At 55.2% G+C, this 12,124-nt stretch overlaps 1 protein-coding gene across 2 annotated transcripts; it reads left to right on the top strand.

The window, feature by feature from the left end:
* The first annotated feature begins 367 nt into the window (after positions 1-367).
* Positions 368-2,215, top strand: LOC103698490 (uncharacterized). 2 transcript variants are annotated; one of them, XM_008780520.5, is made up of 2 exons: positions 368-603; positions 876-2,215. In XM_008780520.5, the coding sequence occupies exon 2, from the start codon at positions 964-966 to the stop codon at positions 1,852-1,854; it is 891 nt and encodes a 296-aa protein (XP_008778742.1). In that variant the 5' UTR covers positions 368-603; positions 876-963; the 3' UTR covers positions 1,855-2,215. The 2 variants fall into 2 exon arrangements, with proteins under 2 accessions (XP_008778742.1, XP_038973670.1); XM_039117742.3 differs by having other exon boundaries at positions 776-2,215.
* The last annotated feature ends 9,909 nt before the right edge of the window (positions 2,216-12,124 follow it).

Genomic DNA, 12,124 nt, shown 5'->3' with positions numbered 1-12,124 from the left:
ATTGAGACGCCAGCCTAAATTTGCATACATTGAACTTGGACACACTTGGTATCGAAACAACCAAGAAGAGCGCAACATTCCCTATTAAGTCATACTGAGCTACATTGGTTGAGTTTAGACACGATGTGGACCTTGATAATTGGAACCCAAAACCTGACACACTAACCTACATTTTGGGTATGATTCACATGCTAGATTGGATCCGATTCTGGACCCAGTCACCCAATGGACCTCGACCTCAAGGAGAGCAACATCCAAACCCTAATTCATCCCTGGCATACATCGAACCTGGACGCTTTCCATGCATTCAACGCACCTGGACTGCTTGGCGGTGCCTATAAAGGCCCCTCCCTCCATCTCTCCGCTCGTACCCGGCCTCCCGTAAACCACATCACACGAGCCTCACAGTGTGGAACGGCTCTTCCCTCGGAGACGCAATGCCGGAGACGATCCCGCCTCCAGTAAACCACAGCATCACACGAGCCCCACCAACCAGGAGTGTGGGACGCCCAAGCCGTCCACGTGTGGGGAATCGCCATCCAGCATCAAACCTTGCGCCCCGCATATACCGCAACGTGGCCCAGCGCTTTGGATTGGTGCCAGGTATATCCTTGCCGAGTGTTTTTTTTTTTTTTTTTTTTTTTTTTTTTTTTTTTTTTTTTTCGGTTCGACCCTTGCCCAGTTAAGACTTCCATTCACGGTCCTGCGAATATTCTGCCATAAAATTCCTTGGGCAATTACGTTATGACCTTTTGTCCATTAAAATTTGACGCAGGTTCGTACATTTGGTGACCCCATCGTGACCTCCAGATGTGAACATGATAACATTATAATATCGCCACTCTTCTCCTCTCTCTCTCTCTCTCTCCATATAGATTGCCAACGACCTACATCTCGCTTTTCATCCACTAGCCTCGTCCCCCTTCCCGTCTCTCTGAGAGCTGGGGAGGCGGTGACCGGCAGATGGCGGTGTACATCCGAGCGAAGCGGGTGACGGACCCTCTTGACGACAAGGTGAAAGCCCGAATCCGCGGCGACGACCGGTTTATGACTGGATACGCCAGCAGTGGGAGCGAGCACGATGCCCTCTCCGGCCTTGTCCACGCCTTCCTCGAGAGCGGCGGGCCCAGCTCCCCTACTGCATCCGCCGTTGCCGCCGCTTCCGACGACGGCGAGGAGTCCGATTCCGAGGACGGCGACCGGTCCGTCGAGGCGGCGACGAAGGTAAAAGAACTGCTGGATCCGTCGGGGAAGGGGGAGCTGTTCCGCCTCCGGCTGCTGGCCGGCGTCTCCGAGGCAGCCGAGGCCATGGCGGAGCTGCGGTGGAGTAGATCCGCTTACCGCCGGGCGGTGATGGTAAGGCTGAGAGAGGGGGGATATAATGCCGGGATTTGTAAGGCCCGGTGGGAGAGCTCCGGGGGGCTCACCGCCGGCAGCTACGAGTACATCGACGTGGTGGTTGACGCGGCGGAGGAGGTGGCGGTGGCAAGGTATATAGTGGACGTAGGATTTGCGGCGGAGTTCGAGGTGGCTAGGGCGACGGAGGAGTACGGGAGGATGGTGGCGGCGCTGCCGCGGGTGATGGTGGCGCGACCGGAAGAGGTGCGGCAGGTGGTGCTGATCGCGGCGGAGGCGGTGCGGCGGTCGCTGCGGCGGCGAGGAATGCACGTGCCACCGTGGCGGAAGGGGAGGTACATGCTGGCCAAATGGCTGGGGCCGTACCGACGGACAGTCAACCTGATACCGGCCGCCGCCGGGGCCGCGGTAGCCGGAGTAGGCGAGGCCAAGTGCCGCGCAGTCGGGTTCAGGGCCGTGTCGCCGGGCGCCGTCTCGCCGGCCACACGGACGCAGTAGAGGAAACGACAAGATCTACTTCAATTATTATCACATTAAATTAGTCGGAAATTTTGAGACGCGGCGGTCGCCAGCATGAACGGAGAGGAGAGCGGCGCACGATAGAGGAAGCTATGCGACGCGGTGACAGCACGAGTGAAGTGAAGACTGTACAGGTACTCTCTCTGCAGAGTGGAAAGTAGGGTCTGGAAGGGTCCAATGGATAAAGATTTGATGTGATTTGAAATGGCTTTTTCTTTTATTGTTGGCTTTTTTGTACAAAATTATGTATGATGCTGATGAGAGCACTCTAATTATGTAAAAAATATTGTAACAAATGTTTGAGCGAGATTATGAAATTCTGGTTTTAGGTTGCATTAAACAATGGAGAGCTTATAAGCAATAGTCATTATTTATTCATCAAGAAACATTAATACTGATACCTGACATATTATGTTATTTTCTAGAATACAGGTGTCAACTACATTGCATTTTCAAAAAAAAAAAATAAGAGTCATGTGAAGATGCTTTTTTTTTTTTTTTTTTTTTTTGCCATTTGAAGGCATATGACAAAGTTGACTTATTGTTAGCCCAACTAGGCAGGAGGGTGAGTTGGATTTATAATATTTTACGAAAACAAAATTAAATCTCCTCACATTTTTAAATCTAATAAAATAAACTAAATGTAACAATTATAGAAAGTAATAATCACAAATATTCAACTAAGTATTGAGAAAAGTAAAGAGTGAAGAAAAGAAAAATAATACACAATGTTGTCGGCTTTCTTGTAGATCTGAGGATGACTTAAAAAAGGTGTCGTAGTCAAAATCTTAACCAACAAACAAATATTATTTTTTTTTTACTTTTACCATTCTCTATTCGATGAATAGTGGTTGTAGGAGGTCGATCCACAGGGAGGCGATTGGAGTACACAAATAGAGAATAGAAACTCCATTAAGGTTTATTTTTTAAAAAATAATTCATTGAGGATATTCGATTAATCTCTAACCCAGCAGAGCTATTTTTCTAAAAAATAAACATAGAAAAGAAAGAGAGCTTTTGCAATTAAAATAAGAATTCCAGAATGCATAACATAAATTGCAGAATATTAAATTAAAACTTAAACACGGATTGCATAAAAGAAAATTGTTGGATTGCATAAAAAGCAGAAATTAAACAAAACCTATAACACGGATTGCATAAAAGAAAATTGATAGATTGTATAAAAAAATGATTACAAAAGTAAAAATGGAGATAGGAAGTCTAATGCTTCTTTTCTTCTACAAATAAAATAAAAAAAAGGGAAAGAAGAAAACAATTGCATTTTTTTCTCACGGTGGAACTCTCTCTCTCTCTCTTCATTTTCTTTTATTTCGTTCTTTCAAAATTGAGCATGGCTCTATTTTTTTTTTTTTTTTCAAATATGAGCTCCCTCCTCTTCTAGCCCAGCCGAGAACTCCTCCTTTTATAGATCAACCCTACCCTTCAAGTGTGGACAGGGGGAGGATGCATGATTGCTAGGGTGGAATGCAAATGGCTGGATCGGATGCGTGATCATTGGATGCGGGGTTGGAGCGGCTCCTTGATGGTGAGAAACGGGAAAGATGCCGCGGGTGCTGGGAGGAGCTGATTCGGGATGGTACGGACGTGGGATCCGTGGATGATGAACGCAGGCATGCAGAAGATTGCTCGCGGACGGGGGCTTGGATGCTTGGGCTCATGGAAGAGGCGGACTCGGAGGCTTGAATGCAGCGTGGGATCACGGACTATAGAAGAGCAGACGAAATCTTGGGCTGCTAGGAGGCGGACTCGGGAAGAGAGGGACGCGGAGAGGCTGATCTGGAATCATGGCTTCCAATCATGGAGGATTGCTCACGGAATCACTGGGAAGCATCACGGGATGCTAAGAGGCTGACTCGGAACGGACACAGAGGAGGCTGCGATGGCTGACAATGAAGGCTACCACGGGATCTTTGGCATGATGCGGGAGGCTGGGATCAAGCATGATCGCTCGGAATCGGTATTGTTGCTGATTGCTTCCTTCACGGATGGCTGGTTGATGAAGAGGATGGCTGGATCATGGGGAGGCTGATCTGCATCGCGGAGGAGACGGACGCACGTGTGATTTGCTGGGACTCGGTTTTCGTGGGATCGCTTGGTCCTTGGCATGCATCGCGGAAGAGACGGAAGCACGGGATGCGGGAGAACTCCGGAAGAGAGTTGGGATCATGGGATGCTGATTCGGGAAGGGAACTGGGATGCTGCAGATGGAAGTTGCCGCGGGATCCTTGCTGGGAAGCGGACGGAACGGGCGCTTGATGCGGCTTTGGATGTTGGAAAAATTTTGGGAGCCCGTTGGGATTGAAGGCTGAAGAAGAAGTTGCTGCGGGAGGCTGAAGAAGGATAGCGAAAATGAATAGTATTTTTCCGTAACATTGTTCATATGAATAGTATTTTCACGTAATACTGTTCATATGAATAGTATTTTCACGTAATACTGTTCATATGAACAGTGTTTTCACGAAATACTGTTCATATGAACAGTGATTTCAGCAATGAATAGTAACTTCGGGAATGAATAGTAATTTCAGCTATTGTTCATGAGATTGGAGGCTAAAAAGGTCTTTTCTTTTGTGATAAAGTGAGAGTGGTGCAAAGAGAAGGGATCCATAGCTGAAATATGCCTGATCGCAATTGGTTTAGATAAACTTCTGTCCATAACAATAGGGACGAATCATGATTATGCAGTGGAAAGATAGGAAGTGACCTAGGTTTTAGGTTGGCTTGGCCCGGAAGGACCTTTAATTACTGTTATGGGGGAATTGAGCCGCCATGCCCCACGTGATCGGCACGCGTATCCAGGAAAGCTACAGCTGCCCTATGATCCAGCACTCCGACCCCGAGTCGGACCTCCTCGGCTCCGCAGCCCGACCCCGGGTCGGCTGCCCTATGATCCAGCACTCCGACCCCGAGTCGGACCTCCTCGGCTTCGCAGCCCGACCCCGGGTCGGCTGCCCTATGATCCAGCATTCCGACCCCGAGTCGGAGATCTTTTGATAACGACAGGCTATTCTCCAGAGGCACGCCGCGGCCTCCTGCTTCACTACTCCCTGCAACGGCTGTACCCGATGCTGCCCACGATCTCCTGTATCAACCGTACAAAGCGGAGCTCCACTACGCCCTGCCATGACCGTACCCAGCGCTGCTCCACGACGCCCCGTAACGGCCATGTCGGTGGCCATTCTATCGTGCCCCACGACGACAAACCCCCCTGAGAGACCTCCCAGCCAGGTATATATGCGGCTGGGGGGAGAAGGGGGGGGGTAAGCAATACCTCCCAGAGCACTCTCTCCCACTTGTGATTATCATCTCTCCTCCTCCAATCTCCTCTGACTTGACCGTCGGAGGGCCATCACCACCCTGGTGGTGGTGCAAGGCTTGTTTGCAGGTTCCTTGGCGGAAGGTGGAGCGCAACCAGCACCAACCAAGACAACTCAGGCGGAACCCCGTTCACACCGTCGTGTCAATCGTTCTCGGTTTGGACCACCAGCAACAGTTGGCGCTAGAGGAAGGGCCGAATCTCAGAACGATCGTAATGGCACGGCGAGGTGGTCGCGGAGCTTCCAATGCTTCCGGTCGCGGAGCCTCTCGCGCCTCTGGCCGGGAGGCTGCTGCGTCCCCAACACACTCTCAGCAGCATTCCACCGCTTCTCCTCCCATTCAGACGGTCGAACCTGCTCAGTTCGACTAGCTAGCCCAGCAGGTTCGCACCCTCGCGGAGGCAGTGCAGAATCTGCAGGGTGTGATCTCTCGGGTGCCGCAGCGGGCTCAGGAGCCGCTGCTCCCCGAGCACTCGCCTCTTCCTCACAACCCGCGCTCCTTCCTCTCCCATGGAGAGGAGCGCCGGCGCGGGGAGGATTCTCGAGTGCGGTCCATTCTGCCAGGACCTTCTCATCGGAGCTGCGCGGGGTACGAGAGGCGGACCCGGGCGCGTTCTCAGACACCCCAGTCCTCGAGGGGCCCGCACTCCAGTCGGTCCCCCTCGCGCCGCTCCTTGTCTCCCACCCACCGGTCGCGCTCCCTGGACCGGCGGGTGGACGATCTCCACAGACAGCTCCAGGTCCTGAAGGGCCACTCCAAAGATCCCTTCGCCGACTTGGAAATCTCCTCCCAGCCGGCGCTTGCCTCAAGGATCCTGCGAACCCTAAACCCGCCGGGGTTCAAAATGCCGGCGATCGAACCCTACGACGGGGCGGCGGACCCACGGGACCACGTGGAGAGTTTCAGGACTCTTATGCTCCTCCATGGAGCATCGGATCCTCTCCTCTGCAAAGCCTTCCCGGCGACCCTCCGCGGCCCGGCAAGGGCGTGGTTCGCCGGCCTGGAGGCTAATTCCATCCAGTCCTTCCACCAGTTCACCCGTCTCTTCATCAGCCATTTCGCCGTCAGTAGCCGGCGAAGACTGGTCTCCGACTCCCTCTTCGATGTCCGGCAGAACGAGGGAGAGAGCCTGCGGGATTATCTCACCTGCTTCAACAAGGCAACACTGGAGGTCCGGAATTTGAGCCAGGAGGTGGCTCTCTCAGCCCTGAAGCGAGGCTTCCGGAAGGGCAGACTCACCTTCTCCCTGGACAAACGCCTGCCGCGGAGCTTCCCGGAGCTGTTGTCTCGGGCAAACCAGTATGCAGACGCCGAGGAGGCAGCCTCCCACCGGAACAAGGAGGCCGCCGAGGCCCCTCTAAAGCCCGGGAAGAAAAGGCGAAAAGAGGCACCCCAGAGGAGGAGCCCGACGCCTCAACGCCGGCGCAGAAGCCCGTCACCAGCAAGGAACCACGGCGCCACACGCCCTCGTTCTCCGCACCGACGCTTCAACCGGTACACCCCACTCCTGGCCCCCCGGGCCCAGATCCTCATGGAGGTCAAGGGGCGGGAAAACCTCCCGGTCCCGAGGCAGATGAAGAAGATCCCTGGGAGGAAGCCTTCTCGGGCGTACTGTGAGTACCACCGAGACCACGGCCACGATACCGAAGACTGCTTCCAGCTTCGGGACGAGATCGAGGCTCTCATTCGCCGAGGGCGTCTCGGTCGATATGTAAACGACCGACGTCCCCCCGCAGACCCGCGTCCAGCCGACCCGGCCCCTCAGGAGCCTCGGGAGCAGAATCGACCCGTTGCGGGAGTGATCCACACCATCACTGGGGGCTGCTCTCGGCCCGTGAGGAACGCAGGGGGCTCGGCGGAAGTATCAGGAGTGGCCGTCGCGAAGAGGCAGCGGGTCGGAAATGTAATCACTTTTTGTGATGAAGATGTAAAGGGGGTTCAGACTCCCCACGATGACGCCATGGTGATCTCTCTCACTATGGCGGACTATGATGTAAGGCGTGTTCTTGTGGATAGTGGAAGCTCAGCTGATATTTTGTATTACGAGGCCTTCCAAAAGATGGGCTTTTCCCGACAATTGTTGCACAAAACATCCACCCCCCTCATAGGATTCACTGGAGACGCTATCTCGGCCGAAGGTGTCATCGAGCTGCCTGTGACTGCGGGCATTGCACCCGCAGAAGCCACGGTGCGGCTCGGGTTCTTGGTCGTCCGTGTCCCCTCGGCCTACAACGCTATCCTCGGACGACCCGGACTGAACGCCCTTCGCGCGGTGGTTTCTACCTACCATTTGCTCATGCGGTTCCCCACAGCGGCCGGGATTGGAGAGGTCCGAGGTGACCAGCCGACCGCACGGCAGTGTTTCCTAGCAACTCTCAAAGGGAAGAAGCCCATGGAGGCCCTAAGCGTCGAGTCACTTGACGCCAGAGACGAAGTGGCCTTGTGGCACGGGGAGCCGGCCGAGGGCGTAATCGAAGTTCCCCTCGAAGAAGGCCGCCCGGACCGCACGGTCCGGGTCGGTGCCAACCTCGACTTGGAAGCTCGGCTCCGGTTAGTGGAATTCCTCCGAGCCAATGCAGATGTGTTTGCCTGGTCGGCGGCCGATGTACCTGGGATCGACCCGGAGGTCGTTTCTCACGCCCTCAACGTCGACCCAACCCACCGACCAGTAAAGCAAAAGAAGAGACACTGTGCCCCGGATCGGATCCGGGTGGTCGACCAGGAGGTAGACAAACTCTTGGAGGCAGGTTTCATAAGAGAGGTGAGCTACCCCGAGTGGCTGGCAAACGTCGTACTTGTCCGGAAGGCGAGCGGGAAGTGGAGGATGTGCGTCGACTACACCGACCTGAACAAGGCGTGCCCCAAGGATAGCTTTCCGCTTCCACGGATAGACCAACTGGTCGACGCGACTTCCGGATATCAGCTACTGTCTTTTATGGACGCCTTCTCCGGCTACAACCAAATAATGATGGCTCCACAGGACGAGGAGAAAACTGCCTTCATAACAGACCGGGGGCTGTACTGTTACAAGGTAATGCCCTTCGGTCTGAAGAACGCTGGCGCCACTTACCAGCGCCTCGTCAATAAAATCTTCAAGGAGCAGATCGGCCGGAATATGGAGGTGTACGTGGACGATATGCTGGTAAAAAGCCGCCATGCAGACCAGCACATTGCAGATCTGGAGGAGACTTTCACCACCTTGCGAAAGTTTCGCATGAAGCTAAACCCAGCGAAGTGCGCTTTTGGTGCTTCGGCCGGAAGGTTCCTCGGTTTCATTGTCAACCAGCGCGGGATCGAGGCCAACCCGGACAAGATCAAAGCCATCCAAGATATGTCCCCTCCGACCAAAGTGAAGGAGGTTCAGGAGCTCGCTGGAAGGGTCGCCGCGCTCGGACGATTTATGGCAAAGTCGGCCGAACGCTGCCAACCATTCTTCAAGGTGTTGAAGCGCCCAAAAGACTTCCTCTGGACGGCCGAATGTCATGCGGCGTTCGACCAGCTCAAGGAGTACATGGCGTCTCCTCCCCTGCTGTCCAAGCCGCAAGAGGGGGAGATGCTCTACCTTTACCTGGCGGTCTCCCCAACCGCAGTCAGCGCAGTACTGGTTCGGGAAGAGGCAAGACTTCAGAAGCCTGTATACTACATCAGCCGAGTCCTCCGGGATGCCGAGATGCGGTACACGAAGGCTGAGAAGATCGCCTTCGCGCTGCTGACTGCGACCAGGAGGCTTCGCCCCTATTTCCAGGCTCATTCTGTCACCCTTTTGACCGATCAACCACTGCGGCAGATTCTCAGCAATCCAGAGAATGCGGGACGGCTGGTGAAGTGGGCAGTAGAACTTGGTGAGTTCGACATCCGCTACCAGCCCCGACCAGCCATCAAGGCCCAGGTGCTCGCGGACTTTCTCGCTGAGTGCACTGTGCAGGAGGCGGAACCTAAGCCGCCGGAGACACCCAGCCTCGATCTCCCGATCTGGACGCTCCACATTGACGGGTCGTCGAACCCTGAAGGTGGAGGGGCTGGGCTGGTCCTCACCAATCCCGATGGAGTGATAGCCGAGTATGCCTTGAGGTTCGGATTTCCAGTGACCAACAATGAGGCGGAGTACGAGGCCCTAGTCGCGGGACTCAAACTCGCCAAGGAGCTCGGCATCCGGCGTCTGAAAGTCTTCACCGACTCCCAGCTGGTGGTCGGGCAGGTTCGGGGGGAGTTCGAGGCGCGGAGCCCGACCATGCAGAGCTACGTCCGGAAGGTGCAAACACTCATTCCCGACCTCGGCAGTGTTGACATTCAGCAGGTCCCGAGGAGCGAAAATGCCAGGGCCGACAGGTTGTCCCGCCTAGTGGACGCAGACGCGCACAACTTGTCGAGGGCAATCTACCTGGAGACCCTGGATGCCCCGAGCATTGACGGGGCTGGAGCGGTGATGGCAATTGATCCGGAGCCGTCTTGGATGGACCCGCTCGTCGCCTACCTCGCCGAAGGAATCCTCCCTGAAGACGAAGATCAGGCCCGGCGGCTTGTAAAGAAGTCCGCCCACTACGTACTTTATGAAGGGAGGCTGTATCGGACCTCGTTTACCGCCCCCCTCTTAAGGTGCCTCCGCCCCGCGGAAGCGGCCTACGCCCTCGGCGAAGTCCACGAAGGCATCTGCGGATCGCACTTGGGGGCTAGGTCCTTGGCGCATAAGATCATGAGGCAAGGCTACTATTGGCCGACCTTGTTGGAGGACTCGAAGGACCACGTGCGGAAATGCGACGCCTGCCAGCGCCACGCCAACGTCCAGAGAGTCCCCCTGTCCCCTTGGCGCCAATCACCGCGCCCTGGCCCTTCGCACAGTGGGGAATGGATATCCTCGGACCATTCTCCGTCGCTTCGGCCCAGCGGAAATTTTTGATTGTCGCCATCGACTACTTCACCAAGTGGGTGGAGGCAGAGCCACTGGCCACCATCACGGAGGCACAAGTCCGGAAGTTCGTGAAGAAGAACATCATTGTCCGATTTGGAGTACCTCGGGTCCTCATCTTGGATAACGGTCGACAGTTTGATAACAAGCACTTCCGGGACTTCTGCGAGGAATTCGGGATCGAGCATCGGTTCACATCCGTGTCGCATCCCCAAACCAACGGCGAGGCCGAGGTCACAAATCGGACAATCCTCCAAGGTATCAAAGTGCGGATCGGCCGGACGGGGCAAGCTTGGGTCGAGGAACTCGAGAATGTCCTTTGGGCGTATCGGACCACACAACGGACTCCTACTGGAGAGACGCCTTTCAGCCTAACCTATGGCACGGAAGCCGTTGCCCCCGTGGAGCTCGGACTCCCCTCGCCTCGGGTGGCCGCGCACCGACCCGAGGCCAATTCAGAGCAACTCCGAGGGAACTTGGATCTCTTGGAAGAGGCAAGGGAAATGGCTCAGGTACGGATGGCAATGTATCAGCAGAGGGTGGCCCGATATTACAACTCCAAAGTCCGACCGAAGCTTTTCAGAATTGGAGATCTGGTGCTGAGGCGAGCTAAGGCATCTCAACCTACGGAAGGTGGGAAGCTAGCGCCAAATTGGGAAGGCCCGTATAAAGTTCGTTGGGTAAACCGACCTGGCTCCTACCAGTTGGAAGCCCTAGATGGCCGAGAAATTCCAAGGGGCTGGAATTCCGCTAACCTGCGGATGTATTACCAGTAGAACAACAAGGCCAGAAAGACAATTTAAAAAGGTGCAATACTTTTCATTTCAATAATTTCTGGTTACAGTGGCGTGCTCGTGTGATTACAAGGAATTCCCAGAGGGGAATTAGGGAGTAAAGAAAGTAAAGAAGAGGTGGGGACCCAAACCCTCAACCCAGGGCGGCTGCAGTCCCACCAGAAGTGGGTGCTTCTAACCGGAGGCGCCATCCAGCACCTCACCAAAAAGAGGAGGAGCCGCCGCAGAAGAAGCTCCCGCTGCCCCCAGGGGAACGCCGCCTCCAAAGGATATTCCCATCTTCCCCAGTGGTAGGGAAGAGAAGGGATTCAAGGGGGAAGAGTATATGGAGGCGCGGTCCCGGATTGAGCGTCCGGCGCAGAGCTCAACCGGGAGGCTGAACTTCAAGGAGGGGAGATGTGATCCCGGATGAAACGCCTAGAGCGGAGTTCCGCCGGGGAGACCCTCCTTGTTGATCCCAGATGAAACGGCTAGTTGGCTGAAGTTGTAAGGGGAGCGCCTCCCCTTTCCTTCGACAGGAGTCTCTCAGTCATATGCCAAGGAGGAGGTCCGCGATCCATGGCAACCTGCAGCTCCGGCTTGGCAAATTCCATCGTACCTGCACCTGTATTTATAGCCAAGCTGCGGCCCCCTGGTAGTTCCGATACGGGTGGCTCCAATAAATGCAGGCGCACTGAATCCGGAGCCGTTCCGGCTCCCGAGGCGTATCTCCCCGCGATTTTCTAAGCGTCATTCTCCTTAAATCGCATTCTTTGTGCAGGACGATCCGGGTGACGTATACCCCTAGGTCCACGTGTCTCCGCTCGCGCCCAGGCCGCATCCTCCTCGAAGAACCCGCGTATCGCGGCCGCTCAACTAACACTCCTCACCAGCAGCAACTGGCGATCCGATTTCCCAGGTAACGCATTAATTAGCGTTTAATACCCTTCTCGTGTTCCCCCCAGGCAACGCATGGAGGAGAGGAGAAACACGGTCGCGGCTGGGCACAGAGAAACCCCGATGGGCGGCGAGCGACAAGTGGCCGACCAACGAGTGGAATGTCCCGAGGCTCGGCCCTCGGATGCCTGGCTAACCCGATGATCATCCCGGGAGCAGACTAGCCGGAAGCCCCGACCGGTCGCCTCGGCTTGCGCCAGCCTAGGCCGACCAACGAGTGGAATCTCCCGAGGCTCGGCCCTCGGATGCCTGGCTAACCCGATGATCATCCCGG

This window comes from Phoenix dactylifera, chromosome 13 (assembly GCF_051530095.1).
Source record: "Phoenix dactylifera cultivar Ajwa chromosome 13, Ajwa_hap1_PhDact_Kaust_v1.1, whole genome shotgun sequence".
NCBI lineage: Eukaryota > Viridiplantae > Streptophyta > Magnoliopsida > Arecales > Arecaceae > Phoenix > Phoenix dactylifera.
Note: the sequence above shows the minus strand (reverse complement) of the source record. Positions and strands in the feature narration are given on the sequence as shown.

What these genes read in the sequence shown, in the direction of transcription:
- LOC103698490 (XM_008780520.5), top strand. Translation starts at nt 964, where the DNA reads ATGGCGGTGTACATCCGAGCGAAGCGGGTGACGGACCCTCTTGACGAC.